Source organism: Empidonax traillii, unplaced genomic scaffold, assembly GCF_003031625.1.
Source record: "Empidonax traillii isolate 1590-97213 ecotype Southwest subspecies unplaced genomic scaffold, ASM303162v1 scaffold383:size710549, whole genome shotgun sequence".
NCBI classification, from domain to species: domain Eukaryota; kingdom Metazoa; phylum Chordata; class Aves; order Passeriformes; family Tyrannidae; genus Empidonax; species Empidonax traillii.
In genome coordinates this window covers 682,979-710,549 of record NW_020955576.1, presented here as the reverse complement: position 1 = coordinate 710,549, position 27,571 = coordinate 682,979, and the positions used below count along the sequence as shown (strand labels likewise).

Sequence of the window (27,571 nt, the reverse complement as noted above, 5' to 3'; positions counted from 1 at the left end):
GGGGGGGGGGGGGAAAGGCATTTTTTAGACATTTCTATGAATAAAACCCGAGGTATGTTTAGATAGAAGATTCAAATGGCTCAGGGCTCTAAGAGCCAGGGAATTGGTTCTTTTTCATGCTGTTTTCTTTGTTAGCAGTTAAGTTGAGGTGGGGGCAGAGCCTCTGGGAGCCAAGGGGGGATTCTGGCAGTGCCACTCATGCTCTGGGTCAGTCTGTAACAAATTTCTTACAGGGGAAGGGTGTTTTATTTTCTGTGGATGAGGGTGGAGCAAAGAAGCTACATCAGCCTGGGTTTTGGTGATTTTTTCCACATGATTCCTCCACCCGCTTTCCTTCGGAGACCGAGCTCCAACCAGCAGACTCCTCTGCTCCTGAACCTTCCCAACACTGTTCCTCATGCTCCCAGTGCCTGCCAGGCTCCTCCCCAGCCCTCTGCAGAGGTTGGTGAGGTGCAGGGTAACAGCCTGCCCAGATATCCCTGTGGATTCTCCGGCCCTCCAGTAGATCCTCACTCCCGCCCAGCCTGGTGTCACCTGCAGAGCCATTCCTTGAAATATTCCCATTCTACCAGGCATCCTAATATGTTCCTAAGATGGCAACTGTCCCAGTTTTCCAGCTGCACACTTCCAGCCTGGAGAAGCCCCAGTTCCTACGTGCCTGTTCTGGGGCACTTCCCTGATTTCTGACCCATCCACACTCCTTGTCTTTGTCCCTGGGGGTTCTCCACCCCCTGTCCCCCTGCCATGGCTGGGGTGCTGCCCACATGAGCACTGGGACACTTCAGGTGTCTCCAGCATGGAGCAAAGACCTGGTGTTGAAACCAACCCCTCACCAAAAAAAACCCAAAATCTGCCGGTGACGGGCTCTGAGTCAGGTACTGACCTGCTGGCCCTGCCTGTTCCTCCCCTCATCATTCCCTGCAAGTGGAAGGACAGAGGGCACTACCTGTGCTCTGATCCCTTAGCCCAGAAGTCTCTCTGAATCCCTCGGGCTTCTTCCTGCAACTTCACCCTCTATCCTAGTGGAACCATCACCCTCCTCGTTGTTTCCACTGGCAGAGCCTGGTACCAGTTCTCCCAAGGCGCTGGGGGAGCTGGGATGGTCCTGGAGGAGACAGACCTGTTGTTCCAGGTGGGAACCTGTCACTACATCCCCCCTGTCCTTTGGGGTCAGCCAGGTGGAGAGAGGACAGGGTGCTGTGTGCTCAGTGAGACTGTCCTTGGGAAAACCAGGGCAGAAACTCTGGAACCAGAACTGTTTCAGAGCCCCATGTGGCTGGAGCACACCGGAGCTGGGGCAGACATGGGATCAGTGGGATGAGTGGGCCCGGGGGTTGGATCTAACCCAGGGTGGGAGCTCACACAGCACAAGGACTTGCTGGGTCCCAGCCTCTGTCAGCTGCAAGATGGGAGCTGGGGTGGGGATGGGCCACCCTGGGAAGCCAGAGCCCCCTCCTGTGGGACTGGGAGGGCTGGGGCTGTCAGGGGGACCAGGCAGGTTGTTCCTGGGGGCAGCAGGAAGGGACAGAGCCAGGACCTACAGAGCAATGGCTGGTGCTGTGAAAGCAAGTCAGGGCCAGGGCAGTGCAGGGTCCTGCTGCCTCCCCTCTCCCACCCTTCCCTAGCAGGGCCCTTTCAGAGGGGCTGAGGTTTCCCCCAGGAGAAATCCATCCTGCAGATGGGCTCCCTGGCCAGCAGGGAGGCAGGTGAGGTGCCCCTGCAGGTGCCAAATGCTCTCTCTCTCCAGGGAGAGCTCAGAGTGGTCACCCCTGGAACTGGGGCAGCAGTGAGAGCCCTGCCCACAGCCTGCCTGGGTGCAGGGGTGGGTGTCAGGGACCTTCCCATTGGGACCAGGCTGCTCCCAGGTGGGCTGTTGCTCTCTCTGCTCCCGACACCCAGCACTTGCCACACACAAGGAGCAGATGAAAACCCTTTAAGAGAATGTTCTGGATAGTTGTGTCCCTGCAGATGAATGCTGTATTTTTAAGGAATAAACATTTTTTTATGGGCAAATCTTGGCCCTGCTGCTTCCCTTGTTTTGTCTAGTGTTTGTTGCCTGCCAGGGAAGAGGAGGGGCTCCATCCCAGGTCCTCTGCCGTGCTGCATCCCAAATCTTCCACCACCGTGGGGCTTCACCTTCCTTGTGAACGTGGAGAGCTCCCTGCTCCCTCTGCAGCCTCTTTGATGGTGCCTTCCCTGGGCAGTGAATTTGGGATTCATGACCTTCATTCATGACCTTCATTCCTCTCTCAGAGCAGCTGGAGTTTGCAGACTGTGGCAGTGTTGGGGTGGGTGTGTCTCAGCAGCACCACTTTCTACTGGTAACAAGGAGGGGCAGTAAGGTGATGGCAGAGAAAAGGGAACTGGGCAGCCGCCTCCTGGGGTGCAGCTGGCTCTGGAGGGGGTTCTGTGCCATGGCTGCATGTTTGGGAGAAAGCTAGGAGTGGGGCTGTGGCCTCAAAATGGAGCTGCTGTGGGGAAGGGAGCAGGTGGTGACTGGTGGCTGCTGGATCGGGAGAGCCAGAGATCCCTTGGGCAGCAGGAAGGGCAGAGCAGAGGCCCAAACAACAAACAGGTGTCGTCACAGGTGAAAGGGAGCCTGTAGATAACCCAGCTCCTTCTGGAGAAGGATGATCTGGAGATGCAGAGCTGGCACAGGTTCCCCAGAGAATGGCTCCCCAATTCCTGGAAGTGTTCTAGGCCAGGTTGGACGGGGCTTGGAGCCACCTGGGCTAGTGGAAGGTGTCCCTGCCCATGGCAGGGGGTGGAATGAGAGGAGGTTTAAGGTCCCTTCCAACCCAAACCACTCCATGATTGTCACCCTGTCATGGACCAGGAGCCTGGCTGTGGTCCTCAAGGAGCTCGTGGGTGTGATAACAGGCAAGGAGGTGCCAGTTTTGGGTGTTACACGTGTTTTGTGGGTCACTGTAGATTTGTGAGGCTCTTCAGGGTCTGTAATCCCCCAGGTACAACCTGTGAGCTGTAGACCCATCCCATCAGGTCTGTGAGCTCCTCAGTGCCAGAGCTCTGCAGGGACTCTGCAGTCCCCCAGGCTGTGGTGGGTGTGGAGGGCATCCCTGTGCCCTGCCTGTGCCAGACCCCCCTGGAAACACGACCAGTGGGAAGATGCCGTGGTGGAGCAGTGGGAAGGTCTGCACAGAGAGCTGAGGTGGAAACCATCTGCTTGGCCCGCACTGCCCAGTCCAGGCAGCACATTCCCAGCTCAGGTTCCACCTGCTGGATCAGCCAGCGCTCCGGTGGGTGTCCTGGTGCCACTGGATGGGAAAGCTCAGGATGGAAGGGATTGAGCAATGGTCGGTCCCTGCCAAGGCACAGTGTCCGGCGTGGGAAGCGCGGCTCCTTCCATCTAACCCTGCCCTCTCTCCACACGCTGCTGCTGGCTCTCGTTTCTTTTGGCAGAAAATTCACATTCTCATCCCCCCTCTCCTCCCCTCGGCTTCGCCGGCTCCTCTCCGGCACTTCTCCGCTTCTCCTCCTGCCTGCGGGCTGGGAAGGGCCCCCAGAGCCACGGGGAAGACGCTGCTGTGGAAGGAAGGAAGAGCCGGGAGCTCCAGGAACTGCTGGTCCTGCTGTGAGAGGACACAAGGAAGGTAAATGTGGGCCCTTTGTTCCAGCTGGGAAGAGAGAAACTTCACTGCCGAAACCGGCGGAGCAGCCGCGACTCCTTGGGAATGGAAGGGACGGCTTGACTGAGCCTTTCCCCCTGAGGTTTCCTTAAGGAAGCCCTACTCCTGTTTTGGAGTTAGTAGGATTCCTGCTCCGGCATCCCCCTGTGAAGGAGGATTTGTGGGGCTCTGGCTTTGCCCGTGCTGTGAGCAGCATTACCCTTCCTGCGGGGAGCCCGCCCAGGCTGAGGGAGCCCTCCTGTCCCACTGCAGGGCTCTGCAGGGATCACCCACTCCTGTCCCCAACAGGGACGCTCACAGAGCTGCTGCTCTGCCGAGCTGGGGGTGCTGATCCTCGTGTCACCTGTTCCCAGGGCATAAACCCACAGCTGAGGCAAGAACCAGGGGCAGGTGTTTGGAGTTAACTCCTGAAGGATGAGTTTTGGGAGCGCCAGGGGTGGGGGCACATGGCTGGGTTCGTCTCATGGCGCCTGCGGTCGGGCAGATAAGCAGCAGCTTCTCCGGGTTTCTTCTTCCTGCCTGCCCTCCGCTGCTCCCTCTCCCAACCGCGATTCCTTCTCCTCCTCACTCCGCCGCAGCCGCATCCTCCGGGGCTCCCCCCAGGGCTCTGCCGGAGTGCGGAGCGTCACCTGCACGAAGGTAATTCCCTTCGGGGCGTCTGTCCGGGGATTTGTCCGTCCGTCCAGCTGCAGTGGAGCTGCTCCGCCCCGCCAGGAGCTCCCGACTGGCTGCTCCTCCTTCGCTCCTGGTGCGGCAGAGGCACAGGGAGCTGTCCCTGGCACACGGAGATGCTCTCACCTGTCACAGACCCAGGGAAGCAGGATGGGAGTTATAAAAACCCCTGTGTTGACTTTATTTTAGTCTGCCAGAGGGCAGGATTAGGATTGGGAAGGGTATGGGGAGGGTGAGGGTGGGGAGGCTCTGGCACAGGTTGCCCGGAGAAGCTGTGGCTGCCTCACCCCTGGAAGTGTCCAAGGCCAGGTTGGATGGGGCTTGGAGCAACCTGGGCTAGTGGAAGGTGTCCCTGCCCATGGCAGGGGTGGGACTGGATGAACTTTAAGGTCTCTTCCAACCCAAACCAGCTTGGGATGCTGGGACGTAGCTGAAATTCCTTTCTGTTGTGCCCTCCTGGCGAACTCCAAACAGCTCTTTTATATTTATTTCCTTCTTAAATTTATGTAACTTTCTAAATACCTCCAGGAACTGAAATTGGAAACCTGGCCAAAAGGAACCAGCCCCAGGGGCTGGGGGTGGGCGGCCAGCGCTGTGCTGGGGCTGACACGGGAGCCCTGCCCTGCTCCCGGGTGCTTCACCCTCATCCCTGGAGATTTCCAGGCATGTATTTTTCATTCTTGCCTCAAGCCCTCTTTGGGGAGGCTCCATTCACAGCCTGTACCCCGCCCTCAGTCCTGTCTTGCTGCTGCTGCTGCTGTTGCTCTTTGGACCGTGCCGGGTTGTGCCGAGTGCCAGGGCTGTGGCACAGGTGGCACCGGGCTGGAGCACCCAGGTCAGTGTGGGGTGAGGAGCCACGTCCCTGTATGGGCTCCCCTGGAGGCTGCACACAACAGGGAGGGCTCCCCAAAGGTGTGGGAGCGGGGCTGGGGTGTCGGTGTGGGGCTATGGGCTGCGGTCCAGCCTGTGCTGGGGGTAAAGGGAGATCTGGTGACGTGCAGCTGTGATTTACAAGAGGTTAATCATAGAATCATGGAACTGTTTGGCTTGGGAGGGACCTCAAAGCTATTCTCATTCCATGCAGCCACACCTTCCGCTGGCCCAGGTTGCTCCAAGCCCCGTCCAACCTTGCCTTGGGCACTTCCAGGGACGGAGCAGCCACAGCTCGTGCCTCATATATCTTGCAGGGAAGAATTTCTCCCTAATATCCAGTCTAAGTCTCTTCCCTTGATGCCCCCAAGGCCCTGCCTTGGAAAGTCGAAGTGGGATGGTGTTTCCAGGGCACCTGCAGCCCCACTGGCTCTTCAGAGAGGTGACAGAGGGACAAGTGTCTCCTGCAGAGACTCCCTGGGCTGTTTCCAGCAGCTTCTCTCCAAAAGCCGGCATCCCTGCCGTGTGCTCCTGACTCTTTAATTTCACACACGTGTGTTTTCCAGAGGACCTTTGTCTGTGCTGCTGTGCCAGGCCCCAGCCCTGGGATGCAGCCCGTGGCCCTGCAGAGCCTGTCGGAGCTGGAAAGAGCCAGCCTGCAGGAGCTCGCGCTGTACCGGCTGCAGGAGAAGCTGCTCGTGGGGGATCTCAGCCTGGACAGAGGTACAGCGTGGGAGAGAGTGGAGAGAGAGGGAGGGAGAGGATGGAAACTCAGCCCCAGGGAGGGCTGAGGCTGGGCCAATGGTGGTGCATGTCCCCGCTCCAGACTGTGGGATGCTGGTTATGGAAAGATGTTTGTGACACATTTTGGTCCTCTTTGTTTGTCATTCCTGCTTTGGTCTGAGCCCCAGAGGCTCAGTCAGCCTTTGCAGGGGGTTTGCATGTCCACAGGAGTGTGAGAATGTGACCCTGCCCGTGTCTGCCTTCAATTCCCCCCTAACCCAAACCAGATGTGACAGCTTGGCGAGGTCCCCACTGGGATTGTCTGAGTGCTGCTGGGATGGGACAGGCTTTGCTGCTTGGATCCACATCCAGCACAAATTCCTGATGCTGGGAAGGGGCTTATGTGAGACTGGAAGAGGCGCTGGGAGATTAATGAGTGGATAAATTTAGGAGCTCCACAGGGACTGAGCACAGAGGCCCTGCCGGGGTTCCCAGGGCTGCCTGTGTCCCCCCACGTCCTCACAGCAAACACAGTGAGCTGGGCATCCACTGACTCCTTCCCATTTTTCCTTGTTACCCCCTTGACGTGCCTCCTCTGCCCTGGCTCGTGTTTTGGCATCCCAGCAGGGCAGGCGGTGCCTCCAGCTCTCCACCTCTGGGGCCGTGGAGTACCAGCAGAGGGAGCTCAGAGTTTCCAGTCCCCCCATCACTTCAGCAGGGCTGTCAGCAGTACCAGCGCAGCTGGGGCTGGGACCTCCCCTGGATGGAATCCCCCCAGTCTCTGGGGACCTCTCCCAAGGATGGAGCATTTCCCAGCCTCGTCCTGGGCAGCAAGTGACACCGGAGTTTGGTTTCCTGTCTTAATTGCCGTTTGTAAGGTTTCATGCCATGAAACGAAACTTCATTCATGAAATGGCTTCAAGAAGAGCCCAACAGAGCTCCCCTCTCCCTCCCAGAACTCCAGCTGCTCCAGGGCTGCAGCACCAGCCCCTGGGGGACTTTGACCACAAACATCCTGGTTCTTTTTACATTTCACTTTATTTTGGGCTGTTGTGATCCCATTTGCAGTGACACCCTGCAGCAGTGGCTTCTCTAGGGACCAGTGCAGTGCCAAACCAACACCCCCCCCCCAAACCCAGTATTTCCTTCCTGGCTGGTCAATGTGCTGCTGGATAATTTTTGTTGGCTTCTACACTCGTGTTCCTCATTCCAGCTGTCACAGCTTTCCCCTAAATCTTACAAAATAACCCAAACAACTAGATCTAAGCTGTTCCTAGGAAGAGAATTGCTTAGGAATGAGGAGCATGAGCCAGAACAGGGTGATGTGTTCTCAAAGGATTTAGGGTGGGCAGTGACTGAGTTGTCAGTTTGTTGCTGCTGGATGCGCAACATGGGAGTCCTCCAGACCAGGATGGGATAGGTGACAGTGTTTTATCCAGCTTTATATGTCTGTGTCCTCTAAAAATTCCCAAATGCCTTTCTGGGCCGCATTCCTCATGTAGTGTCATGAAGTCCTGGTACCTGAGTGCCAGTCCCTCCATCCCTTCACCTGGGGAGGATGATGCCCATTCCCAGGAATGTTCCCCAGGCATCCCATGGGACTCACGGATCCCTCAGGGCTGTGGCCATCACCACAATGTCCCCACATCCAGAGGCTGCAGAGAGACAGGTGTCTGTGAGGAGAGCCCATGCTGAACCAGCCCCATGATCCTGGTGCTGAACCTTCACCTTCTCTTCTCCTCCTAGATGGATCCAAAGGCAGTAAATCCATCCGGCAGAAGCTGGAGAGCTTCTCAAAGGAGAGGAAAGGTGAGCAGCCTCCCCTTTCCCTGGGGTTTGGTCCCTGCTCTCAAGTGGAATTGGTGAGTTTTGGTGGGGTGAGTTGGGAGGTGCCCAAATCCAGCAGGTCTCTTCATCCCAGGTTGCTTTGCTGTTTTTGGAGTGAGGTGGAACAGCACGAGCGTGACGGAGCCTGGAAGGATGGAATATGTGTGCACATAAATGTGCATTTTCAAGCTGTGCACATATAAGTGTTTCTATCTGCCCATTTTGCCCCAGTCTCGCTGCTTCCAGTTCCACTTTATCACTCCTTGAAGGATCTCAGTGACAGCCCCGGGGAGCCCACAATCCTAGAGCAGAGCCAGGCAGGAATGAGCTTCCCCACACCAGCACAAAGACAACTCAAGGAAACTACTGAAATTATTGTCTCATATTTTACTAAGTGGATTTGTGGCTTGTGCTCCCAGGGTAGGGCAGGAGTCTGGGGGTGAGGAGAGCTCTCCTTGCCAGAGGGACGGAGAGGGACAGTTATCTGGGAAGAATACCACTAATGCCAAGGCTGTTCTACGTCAGCAGATGTAACTGAGGCAAACCCCGTAGAAAACTGGAAGGTTAGAATTGGGAATGCTCTTCCCACCTGTTCCTGGGGGCAGGAAATCTGGGCTGAGTGCAGCTCCCTCACTGGTGATGCTTTTCCCTTTCTCCCATGCTCTTCCCCAGACTGCTCTCCTCACACCTTCGGGATCCCGCTCTCCCAAGTCATTGCCAACGACCGCGCCTACCGGCAGCTCCAGGAAGCCGTGGGGAAGAGCCGCCGGCTCTGCCTGGAGGTGGAGGCCACGGTGACCAGGTTTCGGGCTCAGAGGCAGAAGAAATCCGGGATGGGCCCAAGGTGTGTCCGAGCACCTGATGGGGGCTTCCCCGAGGAGCCGCTTTCCCCAACTCTTCTGGACAAGAGCTCCTGGAGCCAGCGGAGGGTACGGACCCAAAACAGGCTGTGATGGTGCTGTAGGATGGGGGTGGGGTCTGAGATCAGTAAGAAATGGGGTTTTCCTGGGTCTTTTCTTAACAAATGTGAGTTGGTCGTGCTCCAGGCAGGGCTGGTCCCAGCTTGCCCTCAGGGAAAGGAGGATGGCCCTGCTTCCCCTGGAGAGGGACTGTGAAGGGTGGGGGGCTCTTCACCAGCTGGGGTGAGCCAGGGTTACCAGGAGGACATTCAAGGGTCCAGAGGGTCGGTTTATAATGGATATGGAGAAGAAATTCTCCCCTGTGAGGGTGGGCAGGCCCTGGCACAGGCTGCCCAGAGAAGCTGTGGCTGCCCCATCCCTGGCAGTGTCCAAGGCCAGGTTGGATGGGGCTTGGAGCAAACTGGGCTAGTGGAAGGTGTCCCTGCCCATGGCAGGGGGTTGGAATGGGATGCTGCCTTTTCCCACAAACCTCTGAGGTGGCAGTGTGCACTGGGATCTGTGGGGTCATCCCTCTGCTCCGTCCCAGGGGGCCATGTCCGTGGATTCCATCACCGACCTGAGCGACAACGCGTCCAAGCTGCTGGAGGCGCTGCAGCTCTCGCACCCCCACGAGCTGGACCCACGGAGAATCCTGGGCAAGAAGAAGATGCTGAGCCTCAACCCCATCAGCTGGCAGGTCCCACGGATCGTGGACAGGTGCTGCACGCACATTGAGATGCACGGTAAGGGAGTGGGTGCCTGGGCAGGTCCCGTGGGAGGGAGGAAAAACCCACTGTGTGTGGTGGGCTGGGACATTCCAGCCTGGCCATTCCCCAGAGGGGGAGGAGGCAGCTGGTTTAGTGGGTGTGGGTTCATTTGAAGGTTGGACCTGACGAGCTTGGAGTTCTTTTCCAACCTTAATTGATTCCACGATTCCTGGAGCAGGACATGCTCCCAAAAGAACCACCTTTGGAGAGTCCTCTGGGCTGGAAGCTGCATCAGAGGGGAATGTCATTGAGAAGGGAATGTCACTGTGTGTATCAGTGACCATGTATGGTGCCTTAACTCCCACTGCAGATCCAGGCCCTCCCTCAGAGCAAATGTGGGGGGGAGATCTCCTCCCTTGCCAACAGACAGTCCCAGAAAATCTCATATCTCTACAACCTTTCCTTTTCCCCACCCTGCCTGGAGAGGGAAGGGTGCACACGAGAACCCCTGCCATGGTGCTGAGGTGCTCCCAGGGCCAGCTGGGGTGGCAGAGATCCGTGGGGATGCACAGCACTAACCTGCCTGTCTCCCAGGTCTCCAAACAGTGGGAATCTTCCGCGTTGGGAGCTCCAAGAAAAGAGTTCAGCAGGTAAAGGGAGACTTCTACTGCGTCCTCGTGGCTGTACCACCTCCAAGGGTCAGGGGCTTGTATGGATGGGGATGAATAGAGCAGGCACCGGTGTGGAGAGGTCTAAAACATCCCAGGCACGTGGTGGATCACAGGCAGCCTTTATCCTGCTGCTGAGTCCTTCTCTCCGCCAGGAGACAAGCCCAGTTCCTTTCCTCCAGCCTGCCTTTGGCAGATGAGCCTCCATGCCCTGGCTGGCACTTTAGAGCCAAGGGCTCCAGCTGGTCCCATGGCCCATCCAAAGGGCAGCAGAAGGCTGCAGGGCTCTGACATGCCTTTTTGGGGTGCCCTGCTTTGGGGGGACACTGGGAGTAGCCGACCCTTGTATCCTGCCATGGCAGTAGCCCTCCTGACAGGATGATTCCTCCAAAGAGTAAGAGCTGACCATTGCATTATTCCTTTAATTTCTTCCATCTCTAAGCTGAGGGAAGAGTTTGACCAAGGGCTGGATGTTTTTTTGGATGAGCATCAAAGTGTTCATGATGTGGCTGCTCTGCTCAAAGAGTTTCTTCGGGATATGCCGGATTCCCTGATTCCCAGAGAGCTCTATGGAGCCTTCCTCAGCACAGCCAGTGAGTATCTGCAGAACAGGGACTGCAGAGTCAGGGAATGGGTTGGGTTGGAAGGGACCTTAAAGCCCATCTCATCCCACCCCCCTGCCATAGGAAGGGACACCTTCCACTAGCCCAGGTTGCTCCAAGCCCCGTCCAACCTGGCCTTGGACACTTCCAGGGATGGATCCTTCCTCACCACCCTACTTTTCCAAAACAGCTGGACAGTGGTGGGATGAGTGATGTGCTGCCTGGCACTGCCATGGGCAGTTACTCTCCTCTGTGTGTTTGGGGGAGTTTTTTTTTTAAAATTGGGTTATAATAATCCCTTTGGACCAGGACAGTCTTTGACTGTGGGGCTGTGTATTACCCAGCACCATCACATCACAGCCCTTGCTGGGGTCTCTCATCCCGTGGGATGAAGGATGGGACACCAGCCCGGCTCCCTCCCGAACATTTTTCCTGTGGGCGTAGAGGAGGGCTGGAAGTGCCTGATGGGCTGGAATCCTCACTAACAGCTGCTCTCCTGCCCAGCCATGGAGGGGCCAGCACAGCTGGATGCCCTCCAACTGCTGCTCTTCCTGCTGCCCCCCTGCCACAGCGACACCCTGCACCGGCTCCTGCGCTTCCTGGGAGAGGTGGCCCGGCACGCCGAGCGCTCCTGGGATGCCGACGGCCGGGAGGTGAGGCTGATCCAAGGGGAGCCTCTGCACGGGGAAGGGGCGCTCAGCCTGTGGTGGTTAGAGCCCAGCAGAGCTGCTGCAAGCCTGGCTGAACCTTCTGGAAAAACCAAACCCATCCCAGAATCATTTAGGTTGGAAAAGCCCTCCGGGATCACCGAATCCAATCGGTGACTGATCCCCACCTTGTCACCCAGACCAGAGCGCTGAGGGCCACGTCCAGGCATTCCTCCAGTCCACCTGCAGGGATGGGGACTCCACCACCTCCCTGGGCAGCCCCTTCCAATGGCTGACAACCCTTCCCAGGAAGAAATTCCTCCTGATGTCCAGCCTGAACCTCCGCTGGCACAGCTTGGGGCTATGACCTCTTGTCCCGTCAGGACAGGATGAATCCCATGTCCACAACAGGCCTGTGTGGCCCAGGCTGGCTCAGGGATTTTCAGGGTGCCAAAAACCCCAGGAAGACCTGGCTGTGTGTCCATAGGCAGCGCAAGGGGCATTTTTTGTGGACTAATTCTGGTTTCCCACCTCCCAGTTCCATGAACTTGTGTGACTGTATGTTGAAATTCCTTTTGATTTCTCTGGGCAGCTCCATGACTCAGATGCTGGTTTTGTCCCATAATGGGAGATGAAATGGAAATATTGATCCTTGGTAGGGGCTGGGAACGTGAGACATGGGAATGAAGGCTCTGATGCAAGGAGGGGATGAGCGTTTGCTTCAGCACCTCCAACCCTTTGTGCTGGTCCTGACATCAGCTCAGAGAGGACCAAACTGGACCCAGACCATCATCCCAGCCCCATCCACCAGCTCATTTTCCTGCCCTGGGGTGGGTGACAATATCCTGGGACATCCCGTGCTGGTACTTCCATAATCCGCAGTTTCCCTTTGTGCTTCCTTGCCAGGTTCCCGGGAATAAAATGACAGTTTCCAACCTGGCCACTGTCTTTGGTCCCAACATCCTGCAGAAGGAGAAGCCCGGAGAGAAAGATGCCAGTGCCCTGAACTTTGAGGACAGTGCTGCCATAATCCTGGTGCTCCAGAGGCTGATCGAGCACCACCAGGCCCTGTTCATGGTGGGTGAGGCTCCTCAGGGCAGCTCCTCCAGACCTCCCTTCCCTCTGAACTCTCCCAGTGGCAGCAGAGCGAGGGGGTGTTCACAGCCCTGCTCAGGAGCAGGTGACTCGAGTTGGCTTTGGGAACACAGCTCGTTCCTCACGGTGCAAATACGGATTTAGGGTGACTTGTGCTGCCATTGTAAGGGCAGAGCTGAGGGTTGTGCCATGGAGATCCCCTCTTCTCTGTCACCTCCCACCCTGGTGATGTCTGACTGAGCTCCTCTGGGGCAGGGAACCTCTGGCCAACAGCAGGGGTGTCACCTGGGGGCTGTTCCTTCCCCAGACTCCCAGTGAGGGGGGAAAGAAGAGGAAACATGGGAGAGCCTAGAAGAGGGAAGGAGCTGGAAGAGGATGGCATGGGGTGGAGTGCCAAAGCCTCAGGAAGGTGTGGGGAAGATGTAGCAGCAGGGAGAGCTGGTGAAGGTAGTGAGGGACCACTTCAGATCGCTTGAGATCCACCCTTGAGCAGGAGTCAGGCAGTGCTCATCTCAGACTAGGGGATGCATTGCTCTGAGATTCCCAAAAGCTTTTAGAGTCATGTAAAGGCTCATATGGGAAGAAGAGAGCTCTGGGCCTCCAGACCAGCCAGATCAGGGCTCACTTCCAAGCCAGATCAGGCCTGCATCCAACTGGGCTTTACTTTTTTTCTGGGGATGGGGAGCTGTGACCTCTCCAGGTCCTGTCCCAGGACTGCACCATCATCAGGGGAAGGTTTTTGTCCCTGTCAGAGGTGCCCCTGCTGCACCTCGGTCTGGCTCTGGGAAGGGTCTGGCTCCATCCTCTCTCCACCCTCCCACAGGACACTTTCAGGCAGCAAGAGTCCCATGCAGGTCTGTGGGAATGGGATATTTCAGCCAAAAAGCTTCATGGCAATTTTGGAGGTCTGCAGGGAGCCAAAAGACCGGGCTTGCTGGAGAAAAAACAGGGGCTGAGATGCTGTAGACCCCGGGAGGTGTGTGGGGTGTGACACCAACATGATCTGTCCGGGACCAGGTGTTGTCCTGGAGTCCTTCCACTGTCCTTGGCTGCCTCTGCTCACCCTCCTGCCGAGGGGGACCGTGAGCGAGGGTGTCCATGTGTGCCCCCAGGTCTCTCCAGAGATGCAGTGTGACATCCTGAGGAGGCTGTTCCAGACAGATCCCGACGTCATTGACTACCTGCTGCGCAGGAAGTTCCCTGCTGTGCTGTAAGTCCCCCACGGGGCCAACCCTGTTGATCTTCCTCCAGCCTTCCTCTTCCCTCCACTGCTTCTAGTCATGAGCTCCCCGGCAAAAGCCCTTCACATCCCAGCTTTCCTGTCCCTCAGAGCTCCGTGTTCTGCTTGTTTCCTCCCCCATTTCCCTCCAGAGCATCAGAATCCCTTCTTGTCCAGCCCCCTCCCCTGCTCCTGCCTCTCGGGATTGCACGCTGATATCTGCTCCATGTTCAGCCTTCTCCAAATCTTCTTTGCCCTTGGTGTCCACATTCCCATGTGGTTTTTTTTTGCCTTGCCCTGTGTGGCTGTGCATCCACTTTTAGGCTCCAAGATGGGACAGTCCCATGGAGGCTCAGAATCGGAGCTCATGCCCTTCCCCGTGATTAAATACAGTGGGATTAAATACAGATTAAATACCTCATGTCCCATAAGATGGGCCCACCATCACAGCACCTAATGCAGGGGAGGGTTTGCTCCCTGGGGTTGGAAGCAGGGGATCCCTGGAAGCAGGGGATGCTCGGGAACCTTTGGTCTCCTGGTAGAGCTGGTGACTCTTCAGCAAACAGGGACTGTGCTGTGTGAAGAGTTTTCCTGGACCACAGGCCACGTCCAGGCCAGGTTGGGCAGGGCTTGGAGCAACCTGGTCTAGTGGAAGGTGTCCCTGCCCATGACAGGGAGCTGGACTAGATGGTCTTCAAAGTCCCTTCCAACCCAAATGCTGGATCCTATGATCCATGGGACAGTTCCTTGTCTGGCTTCACATTCCCTTTGGGGCTGTCCAGAGATGGCAGTCTTTGGGATCACTGCTAGAGGACATTTGGGAGTGGAGTTGGCAACAGAAGCATTTGCAATGAGCATCTCTCTCTTTTTTTGTTGCTTCCTTAGGCACCTGGAGCGTGAGGGTTCCGCAGAGGGCCCCTCTCCCTCGGCACTGCCTGGCTGGACACGCAGCCTGGAGAGCAGCTCGGTCTCCTCGGAGCTCTACAGCAACGTCTCATTCTTGAACCTGCACATTGGCATCTAGTGAGCCCCTGGCCAAGCCCTCTGGACAAACTGGGCAGCCTTTCCCAGCGAAAACTGGTCCTCTGCCCCACTTTGGGGGGAAAGCCCTGTGCCTGTGCCGTGGGGGTGCGTGTGTGGGGCAGAGCTGTGCTCGGGAGCCACCAGCGTGGGCTGTCACCTCCTTGTAGGTCCAAAGCACTGCCGTGCCCTTGGCACAGCCCTGCCTTCTGCCATCTGTTTCACTGGAGTTTGGGGAATGAGATTCCCATCCCCAGAGCTGAGGGGACTGGGGCGTCCATCTTTCAAGGGAAGGCTGAGGGAGCTGGGACTGTTCATCCCTATGGATGTATCCAAGTGCTTTTGTAAGGGCCTGGAGTGACAGGACAAGGGGGAATGGCTTCCTGCTGCCAGAGTGCAGGGTTAGGTTAGGGAAGAAATTCTTCCTTGTGAGGATGGTAAGGCCCTGGCACAGGTTGTCCAGAGAAGTTGCCATGGGCAAGGACACCTTCCACTGGACCAGGTTGCTTCCAAGCCCCATCAAGCCTGGTCCTGAACACTTCCAGGGATGGGCAGCCACAGCAGAGGGATGAAAGAGTACTTTTGTGAACAAAACCAGGCTGGAGTGTCTGGCAGAACTGCAGCTCGGGGAGGGATGGGGATGTTTAAAGGACCAAAGCTCCATCAGTTGTTCTCTCTGTGTGGGTTTTCCTGCATTCACATCCAGAGTTAGTCCATGGATGATGGTCCATGATTTTAGATCATCTTAAAGGTCCTTTCCAACCCAAATCATTCTGTGAGAGGTGGAATGGGGAGTCCCAGCCAGGGCCAGCTCTCCAGGAAGCTTTGGGCTGGTGGGATGCTCCCGTGTGTCACAGCTCTGGGCACATCTTCTAGCACCAGAAGGATGATGAAGGACTGGATTGACCCTTTCTGTGCTGCTGGCCTGAGAGGGAAGATGGATTCCATATTCCATATTCTGCCACAGCCTGTACTGGTCTGAAGGCACCAGAGCCCCGGGGCTGGGCTCTTATTTTGGAAAGGTCCCTTCCCTGCGGATGGGTACAGTTGGGATGGGTGGGGAAGTATTTCCTGGAGGAGTGTGTGCTGTGAGATAGCTGGGGAGACCTCCTGGGTCTCTGGTCTCTGATAAGCTCCAGAGACCAGCAGTGCTGTTGAGTCTGTGGCAGTGGATAAGCTGGGACACCACGGGGCTGCTAAAGGTTCCTGAGGTCACCAGCACACCCGAGTGTCCACTGTGACACCAACACCATGTCCAGGGGCTGGGCTGGGCAGGATTATACCTGCTGCAACAGCAGCCCCTCTGGGGACCTTCCACATCCTTTCTCAGGGTGGTAAAACAATGGCACAGGTTGCCCAGAGAAGCTATGGCTGCCCCATCCCTGGAAGTGTTCCAGGCCAGGTTGGACGGGGCTTGGAGCAGTGGAAGGTGTCCCTGCCTATGGCAGGGGGTGGCACTGGATGGGTTTTAAGGTCCCTTCTGACCCAAAGCATTCCATGACTCCACGATTCTATGGATGAGACAGGGATGCTGTCACACGAGGCAGCTCTTTGCAGGAAAAGTCCTGTTGAAGTTCACTTTCCCAGCGCCACAAAGGAGGCAGGGAGGGCATGTGGGGCTCACTGGGAAGTGCCATCTTTCTCCTTTTACTACCAAAACTATAATAATAACTGTAGGGTGTTCCTCCCACCACATCAGAGGCCTAAAACTGCTCAGTGCCGGTGGGATATTGCTGGAAACTCCACTTGAGGGCAGCCCGGCACCGGCCTGGCCATGGCCTCCTGGAGCTGCATGGACACTTTTCCACCCAAAGGAGCAGCCAGCTGGCGCTGCTGGAACACACCAGTGCTGGCTGAGAGCTGCTCTCCTTCAGCCTCACAAAATAAACCCGCTCCCCAATCAGCTGCAAAGCTCATTCAGGGAGCCTTGGCGTTGCTCCGAAGAGTCCGGTGGCTTTTGCCCTGCTCTGGGTTCTGTTCTCGTGCACTTTTTTTCCCTGGTTGTTGGGGGGGGGGGGTTAATGTTTGGGGGTGCTTGTTGTTGAGGGGGTGGTTGCTGTTTTGGGAGGTGCTGGTTGTTGGGGTGGTTGCTGTTTTGGGGGCAGTTGCTGCTGTTGGGGTGGTTCTGGCTGGTTCTCGGACACCAACCCCCCAAAACCATCCTGAAGCACTCAGCACTGGTGGGGTTTCACATCTTAGGGCTTGTGTGAAGGGCACAACAGTGAGTTTCTTCAGGGGTGAGATCGACTGCTCGGATTCATGAGTGATTTTAAGGTCAACAGCAAAGAAAGCAGGGCCCACTCTCTTCTTTTTTTTTTTTTTTTAATTCTGTGTCTGCCCTCACGCTGCTGAGCAGGATCCGGGGTGCTGCCCAGACACACAGCTCTGGGCTTGACAGCTCACTGGGAAAAACTGGAGGGGAAAATCATGGAACTGTTGAGGTCGGAAAAGCCCTCCAAGACTATCCAAGTTCAACTGCTCCCCCAGCACTGCCAAGGCCACCACTAACCCATGTCCACAGGTGCCACATCTGCATGGCTTTTAAATTCTTCTAGGAAAGAGGACTCCACCACTGCCCTGGGCAGCTTGTGCCAGGGCTGGACGACCCATTTCCATGAAGGAATTTTTCCCAATATCCAACCAAAACCTTCCCTGGCACAACTTGCAGCCGTTTTCCCCTTATTCCCCGGGAGCAGAGCCCGACTCCCCCCTGCTCTACCCTCCTCTCCGGGGTGTGTAGAGAGCTCAGGTCCCCCCCCGAGCTCGGGCACGGACTGGGGGGTAACCCCGGGACCACCCGGGATTTCCTGGGAACGCCCATTGGGGCGGAGCCTCTTGGAGGCCCCGCCCAGGCCCCGCCCACCCCATCATCGGTTTGGGGCCAAAACCGCCGGACCGGCACCCGCCGCTGCCGCGGGACCGGAGCGCAGGGAGCAGGGCAGAGCCGAGCCCGCCGAGCAGCCGGTGAGTGCCGAGCCGTCTCCTCGGACCCCCTCACGCATCCTCCCACCCGCAGGGACTCTGCTCCTGCATTCCCCCCACACCGCGCTGCGCGTCCCGTCGGGAATCCCCGGGAGCGGGGTGCAGCCTGGGGCTCCCGGACTGTCCTGGCCGGGGATTGTGGTCCCTTCCACCTCCCATCCAGGCTGCCCAGAGAAGCTGTGGCTGCCCCATCCCTGGAAGTGTTCCAGGCCAGGTTGGACGGGGCTTGGAGCAGCCTGGGCTGGTGGAAGGTGTCCCTGCCCGTGGCAGGGGGTGGGACTGGATGGGCTTTAAGGTGCTTCCCACCCAAACCATTCCGGGATTCTATCCAGCCCCTTATCTGGTTAGGGCCATCTCGTACTGGGTTGGATGCCAGCTCAGCTGTGGGATGAGCTGGAGGGATGTCCGAGATGCCCGAGGAGCTGGATGAGCTCAGAGCAAGGCTGGGAACAGCCTGCAGAGAGGGGACCTGGAGTCTGGCTCTGTCCCGTGCCAGCCTGGGGCTGCTCCCAAGAGGGTCTTTATGGGGCCGCCTACAGGGTGGGTGCTCCAACACCCCCTTCTTGCCCCCCAGCCATGGCTGAGGAGCTCAGTGACCTGCTGAGAGAGTTTGATGAGGTGATGGAGGACTTTGACCGGGGCCCTGCGTGTCAGTACCAGCAGCACCTGGAAGAGCTGAAGAGGAAAGCGGGACACAGCGTGTATGACAGTGGCATCGATGAGCTGGAGAGTGAGTCTGGGGGTGGGGAATGGCACTGATGAGCTGGAGAGTGAGTCTGGGGATGGGGAATGAAATAGATGAGCTGGAGAGTGAGTCTGGGACTGGGGAATGAGGAGCCGTGGGTGATGATGGTGTCTGTCTGTGGGAGCTCTGGGGTTCCTCCATGTAAAACCACTGAGTTTCCTGCTGATGCTGCCTGACTCATCCCTGGTGGGCTGGATGAGCCACACTGTGGGGATGACCGCTGAATCCTGGGCCCAGGACCTGCCAACATCTGCCAGGGCTCCTTCTGCCAGGCTGGCTGCTGCACAGCTGTGGGAGGCTTGGGATAAGTGGGAGCTCAGAGGGACCCAATTCCCTGTAATAACCCTGAGAGTCCTCGTGACTGTGCCCAGACAGCCCCTTGTGATCTTTGGCCCAAGGAAGAAGCTCAGTTGCCTTTTTTCCAAGCATTCCTGGTACCAGGGGAAGAGCAGATGGGCTGTCCAAGCACGGGGGAGGACCCAGCACCCTGTGCCATGGGTGGGGTCAGTCCCTGCTCCTGCAGTGTGCCCATGGGGGGCTGTGGCCGGGGCCAGGGACTGATGCTCTGTGTGTGCAGGTGCCAGCACGTCCCCAGGAAGCAGCCTCAACTCCAGTGAGGAGCACCTCAACACCCCAGCCGACACCTACCCTGCCAAAGGTGAGCCCTGGAGTCCTGGCAGGATCCTGGAACAGCCATCAACCTGGATTAGTGTGTTCCCAGTCAGGAATGGATTGGCTGGGATGGAAACAGCTACAGCTGGAGCAGCTGTAATTAGGAAAAAGGGGTAGGGGGTCTTTCCTCTCCCGAGTAAGAGGAGGAATGGGAAGACCTGACTTTGTTTCTCCCCACTAGCTAAGCTTGGTGACACGCAGGAGCTGGAGGAGTTCATCGCGGACCTGGATAAAGCCTTGGAGGGTACGTGCCCAGCCCTGATCCCTGCACTTCCCACCTACTGGGGCTCCTCCACTGCCCCTGGCCAGCACCCCTCCTGCCTGGGGGTCCTGCTGCAGGGTGCTTGGAGCCTGGGTTTGGGCTTTTTTTTTGGTGAGGGGCTCGTGGATGTCACCTCCCTCTTCAAGCTCTTTCAGCTGGGGCAGAAACACAAGGGCTGCCTGTCTGGTGCCTCAGCTGAAGAGATGGAGGTGCTGGTACCTGGGGAGGGGACTGGGGATATGAAGGCCATGCTGGCCCTGGCAAGGATGCCCAACAGGACAACCTGCAGAGCTGTTGATGCTTCTGGAAAGATGCAGAGGCGCCTGTGGCTCTCTGCCTGCAGCCTCCTTCCAGCTCCTGCTTGGAGGCTGCTCTTTGCTTGAGGGGGAAAGGTGAGCAGGAGGAAAAGAGGATTTTTCCTTGTGGTATCTCCCAGCCCTGTGGAAATATCCCATCTGGGGGGAGGAGAGTGGGTCTGCGTGGTGGCAGGAAGGGGAATCCCAGCCTGTGGGTTGTGTTCTCCTTCTCCAAGTGTTTCTGTCCTGGTGAGGGCCGGGGGTGTCGCTGGGGAAGAGAGTGACGCTGTTCTGGGCATCTCTGGCAGCTCTGTGATCTGGTGAGGTTGGCTGCTCCCCAATATCTTCCTTTCTGGGGAAACTGAGGCAGAGGCCACACTTCCTCTCACAGGGGAACAGCGTGACAGGCTGGAGGCAGAGAGAACTTGAGTTCAGAAAAATAATGAGATATTTCCCCCTACACGGACAGTGTAAGGCACAGTTCTGGTATCTGTTCCCTTCCCTGAGTATCCAAAATGAGGTGGCTGGTGGGAAGTGTTACTCTGCAGGCCCCAGCCATTCTGGGAGGGAGTGAGACAGGAAGGGGACCAGAGCTGTCTCCCTTCCCCCAGATTTCTGCTCTAACCCTGCTGCTGGTGGTGCCAGGGGGTCCAGTGCAGCCCCCCCAGCCATCCTCTCACCATCCTCTTTCCCCTCTGTATCACCCTGCAGAGATGTGAGATGTGGTTCGAGGTTTGCAGAGGAGGATCCCCAGCAGCCGAGCCCCCCTGATGCCTGCCTGATGCACCTTCTGCTTCTGCACTCACTGCTGGCCTGGGGATGGCTCCTGGGGCCGTGCTGGGGCCGGGGACAGGTACAGGCATGGGCAGTGGGGACGGATCTGGCCGTGGGACAGTGGTGGCAGGACCCTGCCAGCGCTGAGAGAGGACAACCCTGGGTGGGCACGGGGGCTGGTGGCTCCCGGGACTGAGTGGGTTGAGGAGGTCTGTGCCACTGATGAAGCCCTTGGAGACCCCCTGGGTGATTTTGGGGAAGGACATCAGTGTGACTTTGGTGTCCCCTCCAGGTTGGGAGAGCCCGTTCCCCCGGTGGCATCTGTCACAGGTGGTGGCAGCCACTGCTGGCCCTTTGCTTTGCATGGGGCCCCCCAAATCTGGCCCATGCCTGCCCCCCCAAGTGCCTCTGCCCCAGCTGCTGCTGCTGTAAATACTGTAAAAAGGATGTTTTGGGCTGTACAGAGAGAATGTGTTTCTATAAACAGGATTTTAAGCCTCTACTTGTCTTTGTCCATCCTTTTCCTGTCGGTGGCGGTGGAGCAGGGATGCCTGGGGACTGCCAGCTGGTGGGACTGGCATTGGAAAAATGGGGGGAGAGACCTCAGGGAAGCAAATTCAGCAGCATGTGCCTGCCTGAAGGAGGGTATTGGATTGGGAATCCCTGGTCCTCCATTCCACTTGGCTCTTGGACAGTGTGGGGTGGGAGAGGAGGCAGAGTCCACCCCTTTCCCCCTCCATCTGCTCAGGTAGATGGGCCACTGCCTGCTCCTCTTGCTGGGGTGGGTAACACTGCCCTGGGGATCCTGCTTCCGAATGAACGTGCCCTGGTACCACTTCCTCTTGTTACTGCCACTGAACAGCCCCAGGAGCGAGCCTCCCGGGCTGTGGGTTTGCAGCCACAGCTGATCTTGGACAGAGCTTTGGCTTTGAGTGGGATGATGGTTCCCCCCGGGTTTGCCCTCCTTCGTTTCCCTCCTGGAGTTTTCCCTCCCCGGGAGCTGCCCCCTGTGCGTTGGAATGACCGAGAAGGAACGTGAGTGTCTGCTCGTCCCAGGGCTGGCAGCACTGCCCTCCCTCCCTTCCTGGGATCTGCGTGTGGAGCAGGGTCACGCGTGGCTCTGCTGCAACTGTCTGAGCAGGAAACGGGCAGTTTCGGTTTCTTCCCTCATCCCTGGCCGTGGGTGCCGAGCAGGAGGATGTTGGTCATCTCCTCTGCCAGCCCCTGGACTTCGAGCTGCCGCAGGAGTCTGCTGAGCCCACGCTAATCCGAGGGCGGGGAGGGAGGGCAGGAGAGGAGCGGGGGCTTCTGGGCAGCCCCGGAGCTCCAGGCAGGGCACGGGGACACTTTCTCCTGTCGCTGTCCCCGTGTTGTGTGATGTTACCGCTGATCTCCCTCCCAAACAGACCCCGAGGAACAGCCAGAGGATGGGGGTGAGAGTGCGTGGCAAGGTGGTGACGTTTGGAGCGCCTGTGACACTCAGGGATCTGCCCGTGATGCTCTGTGGGGACACACAGCCCACATCACCGGGGCCCAGGGGACAGGAGCCACGGGCACTGTCCCCGCAGTGCCGATGGTAGCAATCCCCGTGTCGCTGGGCACGTTTTTCCCCTCTGAGTCACTGCACGCAGCGTTTCACCCCCGCTGTCTCGCTCTGACTCCGGGGTTCGTTATTCCACCCACAGTCCCGTTCTGCCTCTGGGCAACATCAGCTCCTCCCCAGCCTGTGTGGGAAGGGGTTTTTAACCCACCAGCCCCAGTGCGATCCCCGATAGGTGACGGTGGTGCTCGGGCTGTCGCTGTCCCCAAGTGCCACTCGCCCCCTCACCCCCGCGGCAGCGGCAAACGTTGCCAAGCAGCTACAGAAATAAATATTTTCCAGCCCCAAATCTGCCGTGGCTGATCCACCCCTGCAGCCACAGCGCGGCCCCGGGGAAGCTCCGGAGGTGCTTTGTTGTGAGCGTTGCCAGGAGAGGGTTGGGGTGTTACCCCAGCCCCTCAGGGTTGGGATGGGTGTGTGGTGCTGCCCATGGCCCGCAGCTCAGCTGTCCCATCCCATTCCTTTGCAGGAGCCTCTCTGGGGCTCATGGGACCTCCTGCTCCCCTAGCTGTCAGCATCTGCTTGGGTTGGGGCTGGGGGGACAGTGGGATGGCATTGGACACCCCACAGTGCCAGTGCTGTGTGTGGGGTAACAGAGGACCTAATGCCAGCCTTTGTCCTGCCCAGCCTGTGCCAACAGCAGCTCCACCTAAACCTCCATGATGGGCCTCTCAGGGCAGTAGTGGAGTCACCATCCCTGGAAACGCTAAAAACATGTAGATGTGGCACTTGGGGACACGGTTTAGTGGTGGCTTTGGCAGTGCTGGGGGAATGCTTGGACTCTGATCTCGGAGGGCTTTTCCCCCCTGAATGATCCTACAATTCTGTGGCTTGTGCGTGTTGGTGAAGCAGATCCCTTTGGGCACAGTGGCTCTTCTGCTGGGACAGGGGCTGGGACAGCTCTTCTGCTGGGACAGGATCTTTTTTCCCGGGAATCTCAGGAAGGGCTTGGGGACACACCTGGACGGTGGGGTGGCACTGAGGTGGGGGCTGTGGCGTGCACTGCCCCGCGGAGGGACAGTTGCCCAAGGGCTGTTGTGCAGCCTGGGGGGACCCCCGACCCCCGCCGTGCTCGTGGAGGTGCCGAGGCTGAGCAGGGCGGTGGGTCGGAGGGTCGGTGGGTCGGAGGGCCCTGCTGTGCACGTGCCGTGGAGGGGCTGCAAAAACCATCAGCACCAACACGCACATCCTGCGACACCGCTGCTCCTCCCCTGGGCCCCCTGCCCGCGGCAGCAGGGACGGGGGGAGCAGGAGCAGGGCCAGGGAGCAGCTGGGATGGGCGGGATGGGGTGTGGGGCTCTGCAAAAGAGCCCTGAAAGGGTCCTCATGGGACCCCACTCTCTGGAGGGATCGGGAGCCGAGGGTGCCGGAGCTGCCCTGGGGGTTCTGGAGGCCCCACCATCAGCCGGGAGCTGCCGGTCCGGGCTGTCGGGGTGCAGGGAGAAGAATGCCAGCCCTAGGCAGGCTGGAGCAGGGCTGTGGTGCTGCACAGGGTCCCCAGCGAGGCTGTCCCCGCTCCCTGAGCGCTCCCCGCCGCGGTGCCCCAGCGGCTCGAGTGTTTTCTTAGAAGCAGCAGCAGCGTGCGCGGGACGGGATGTGGGTAATAACCGGAGCCGAGGAGCCTGCACGGGCCCCCTGCCTGCAGCTGTTCCTGCAAAACCAGCTTTTCCGGAGCCCACCTGGGTCTTTGCCAGCGGAGCAGGCACTGAGCCCCACACGCTCCCTCCCATGGCCCTCAGTGAGCCCCCTTCCCCAGGCTGGGGGGACAGTCACCTCCCTCACTGACTGCTGGGTGGGCAGCCAGAAACCTCCCTGGTGGCCACCACTGTAGAGACCACCTGTGGGCAGGCGTTGCCTGTGTCTCCCTGCTTTCCCCCTCTCTATATTCCCAGGAAGAAGGCATCTATCGAGGCATTCCTCAAGGCAGGGCCACCACACCATGCAGGTGCCAGGGCTTCTGTCTGTGCCTGGGAGCTGATGGGCCCTCACCACCCACCCCCAGGGCTTGATGTTCCTTGATGAAGTTGCCGGGAAAGATCCTGGAGGGATCTTTCCAGCCTCTGAGGGGGGTAAAAAGAGTCGTCTAAAAGAAAAAGAGCTCCCCTAAAAGAAGTTGTTGCCACTCCGTGCTTCAAAGAGGAACCTCAACTCTGGGGAAGGGAAGTCCCCAGCTGCCCAGCTGTCTCGTAGTTGTGATGTAAGAGGCTGTAACTATTTTGGGAGACAGTGTAACCCTGGGGATGACACCTGCTTTCTTTCCTGTAAAGCCCCCTCATATGCTTTGGTGGAATCATAGAATGGTTTGGGTTGGAAAGGACCTTAAAACCCATCCAGTCCCACCCCCTGCCATGGGCAGGGACAGCTTCCACTATCTGAGGTTGCTTTAAGCCCTGACCAGCCTGGCCTTGGACAATTCCAGGGATGGGGCAGGCACAGCTTCTCTGGGGAACCTGTGCCAGATCTTCCCCACCCTCAAGCAGAAGAATTTCTCCCCAGTATCCCATCTAACCCTGCCCTCTGGCAGTGGGAAGCCATTCTCCCTTGTCCTGTCACTCCAGCCCTTGTCCTGTCGCTCCAGCCCTTGTCCCCAGTCCCTCTCCAGCTCTCCTGGAGCCCCTTTAGGCACTGGAAGGGGCTTTCAGGTATCCCTGGAGCCTTCTCTTTTGCAGGTGAACCCCCCCAGCTCTCCTAGCCTGGGTCCAGAGCAGAGGGGCTCCAGCACTTGGAGTACGGTGAGATCTTTCCACATTTACAAGAAAGAAGGGAGAAGTTGGGCCCCTTTGGGTTTTCCAGGAGGCTGGTGCCTGCAGACCAGGGCTAGGAAATTCCTCATCTGAGCTGGGACTGCGCCAACTCCTGAAACGGTCCCTGGGGAGTCTCCACGTGACCCCAAATCACCCAGGGGACAGGAGAGCTCCACAGCAGGGCCAGTGGGGAGTGGGAGCTCCCCACTCCCAGGAATGCCAGAATCCATGGATAGGAGGAGGCAACCTCCTCTGGGTCCCCCTTGAGCTTCAGACCAGTCGGGGGGGTTGGTGTTTCTTTCTCTGGCCACTGCTCAACCTCTGACTTCATCCCCCAGGTATCCAAAGAGACAATGCCGGTGGTGGTGGCCAGCAGGGCATCCTGTCTGTCCCCCCCCCCTCCCCGGTCACTTCCCAGGATTGTTCTGCTCCCTTGGCCAGGGGCTGGATGGGGAGTCCCCTGGGAGCGGGAAGGGACAAGCCTCACGTGCCTGGTGGCTGCTGGAGTTTCGTTCAGTGCCGGAGCACGGCCGGGGTGCAGCAGGAACCGGGCTAAGGTCATCCTGTCCCTGTGCTCGCTCCTGCCACCATTCCCTCCGCTCCACTAGGAACTACCCTCCTGCCCTGGGCTGCGGGGCAGGAGCCCCAATCCCATCCCAGCCAAAACCCTTTGTCTGACAGCACCGAGACTGACCCGGGTCAGGGTGAACTCGAGGGAGAGCAGCGGATCACGGCGGAACTGGGACGTGCTCTCTGCTGGCTTAGCTGGCATTAACCTCGTGATTAAACTAATTAATGCAACACCAGGAGAATCCAGCCCTGTGTCACCATTTCCTTGCTCCAAGCCTCCATTCAGGCAGGGGCTAAGCCTGCAAATGCCTATCCCTGACATAATCCCCCCTATTTCTGCGCCTGGAGGCTGGAGGCTGTTCCAGCAGCGATCTTTGGACCTGGAATATCTGCTTTTCCCCTTGTAATTCCTTGTGGTTTGGGAGCACAGTGCTCAGCCACATGCTCCTTCCTTGTGTGTCCCATGTCCTGCCCACTCAACTGCTGTAGGGAATGTTTAGGTTATAAAATTCAGTTCTTTTCCCATTTTCCTTTTTTTGGGGGTGTGTGTGTGTGTGTGTGTGTGTGTTCACAGAATCCTGGAATGGATTGGTTTGGAAGGAAACCTAAAGCTCATTCAGTTCCAGTCCCTGCCATGGGCAGGGACACCTTCCACTAGCCCAGGTTGCTCCAAGCCCTGTCCAACCTGGCCCTGGACATTTCCAGGGATGGGGCAGCCACAGCTTCTCTGGGCAACCTGTGCCAGGGCCTCCCCACCCTCACAGGGAAGAGTTTATTCCCAATATCCCATCTATTCTTCCTCTCTGTCTGTTTGAAACCATTATTCCTTGGTCTCTGCTGGCTCCAGCAGCATTCCAACTGTGCAGGCGAGGTTGGGGGACACTGGATGCTCCCAGTTTCCCCCCCCCCCAACCACATGTTTCCAGCTTCTGCTATTTCAGGGCTTCCTGTTTCCCTGAACCAAGCAGCTTCCTGGCAGGCTGGGACGAGCCTGGGGCTGTCCCTGCCGTGGTGGGACAGGGCTGTGTTCAACATCCAGCCAGAGGCATTTTATTCTTCCTTCTGCTGATGCTCCTGAGCATAGAAAACAATGGGCAGGAAATTAGGGTTGGGGTCTGTGTTCCTGTCCCATAGAGCAGCCCAGTCCCAGCTGAGGGAGCTGGGGGGGCTCAGCCTGGGGAAAAGGAGGCTCAGGGGGCACCTTTTTGCTCCCTACAATTCCCTGGTAGGAGAGTGGGGCCGGGTGGGGTCGGGCTCTGCTCCCAGGGAAAAAGGGACAGGACAAGAGGAAACGGCCTGAAGTTGTGCCAGAGGAGGTTCAGGTTGGATATTGGGAAAATTCCTTCGTGGAAAGGGTTGTCCAGCCCTGGCACAGCTGCCCAGGGCAAGGGTGGAGACCCCACTCCTGGAGGGATTTAACAGCAGTGTGGATGTGGCACTTGGGGACACGGGTCAGTGGTGGCCTTGGCACTGCTGGGGAAGGGTTGGACTCGATGGTCTCAGAGGGCTTTTCCAACCTTAACATTCCCTGGTGGATTCCATGATTCTGTGATCAGGGCTTTGTGCTCCCCTGGATTGTCTCCCAGCAGGGACCGGCCACGATTCCAGACCAGGAGAGGAAACCAGCCGGGTTTTGAGCCAGTCGCCATGGGATGAGGAGGAGGAGGAGGAGAAGAAGAAGGAGAAGATGCCCCCAAGGACACGGCGGGCTATCGGGAGCTCCGGGATGCTCCCGGCCGGTGCTGGACTCTGTCCTGCCCGCACCGCTGCTGCCCTCTAGTGACCCCAGCACTGGGACTGGCGGCACTGGCGGCACTGGTGGCGGACTGGGAGGGGTGGGCTCTGCTGATGGGGCTGCACGGGAGGGCTCGGCTCCTTCTGGGGCACCGCTCCTGGCCCGGGGGGCTTCGTGCTGCTGAGGAGGGATGCTCACGGACAGGGCTGGAGATTCCCCCTGAAACCTCCTGCCGCCGGTTCTTCCATCCCAGGGCTTGGTCCAAGGTGAGGAGGAGGGAAACTGAGGCACGGTGACTGTCCTGCCCTCCGGGCTGGGGCGAGGATGGAGGGGGATTACGGGATCCCGGGGTCTGGGCTGGGGGGAGCCGGGTTAGGAGGAGGTCCAGGGCTGCCTGAGCTCCGGATGGGTCCGCTCTTGGGGACAGAGGGGATGGAGCACTCCTGGGAACAGGGGGAGCCCCCGCTCTGTCAGTGGTAGGGGGTCAATGATGGGGAGGGTCGTCAGCAATGGGGGGCGTCAACAGGAGCGGGATCATTGACGGGCATCTCTTCTGGGGAGAACAGTGATGGGGGTCAAAGGGGGGGGCAGAGAT

The 27,571-nt window shown here is 58.3% G+C and overlaps 2 protein-coding genes across 3 annotated transcripts; both read left to right on the top strand.

Moving 5' to 3' along the window:
* Positions 1-7,240: 7,240 nt before the first annotated feature.
* Positions 7,241-14,918, top strand: LOC114062096 (rho GTPase-activating protein 6-like). Its single transcript, XM_027893155.1, has 9 exons — positions 7,241-7,721; positions 8,412-8,668; positions 9,186-9,381; positions 9,940-9,995; positions 10,456-10,606; positions 11,120-11,268; positions 12,169-12,339; positions 13,470-13,567; positions 14,462-14,918. The coding sequence occupies exons 1-9, from the start codon at positions 7,601-7,603 to the stop codon at positions 14,598-14,600; spliced, it is 1,338 nt and encodes a 445-aa protein (XP_027748956.1). The 5' UTR covers positions 7,241-7,600; the 3' UTR covers positions 14,601-14,918.
* A 2,537-nt stretch (positions 14,919-17,455) lies between these two features.
* LOC114062104 (regulator of cell cycle RGCC-like) lies at positions 17,456-20,827 on the top strand. 2 transcript variants are annotated; one of them, XR_003572309.1, is made up of 6 exons: positions 17,456-17,560; positions 18,153-18,308; positions 18,901-18,981; positions 19,177-19,239; positions 19,403-19,649; positions 20,265-20,827. XR_003572309.1 is itself a non-coding variant. In XM_027893167.1 (5 exons), the coding sequence occupies exons 2-5, from the start codon at positions 18,155-18,157 to the stop codon at positions 20,270-20,272; spliced, it is 306 nt and encodes a 101-aa protein (XP_027748968.1). In that variant the 5' UTR covers positions 17,456-17,560; positions 18,153-18,154; the 3' UTR covers positions 20,273-20,827. The 2 variants fall into 2 exon arrangements, 1 of the variants encoding a protein (XP_027748968.1); XM_027893167.1 differs by lacking the exon at positions 19,403-19,649.
* Positions 20,828-27,571: the final 6,744 nt, after the last annotated feature.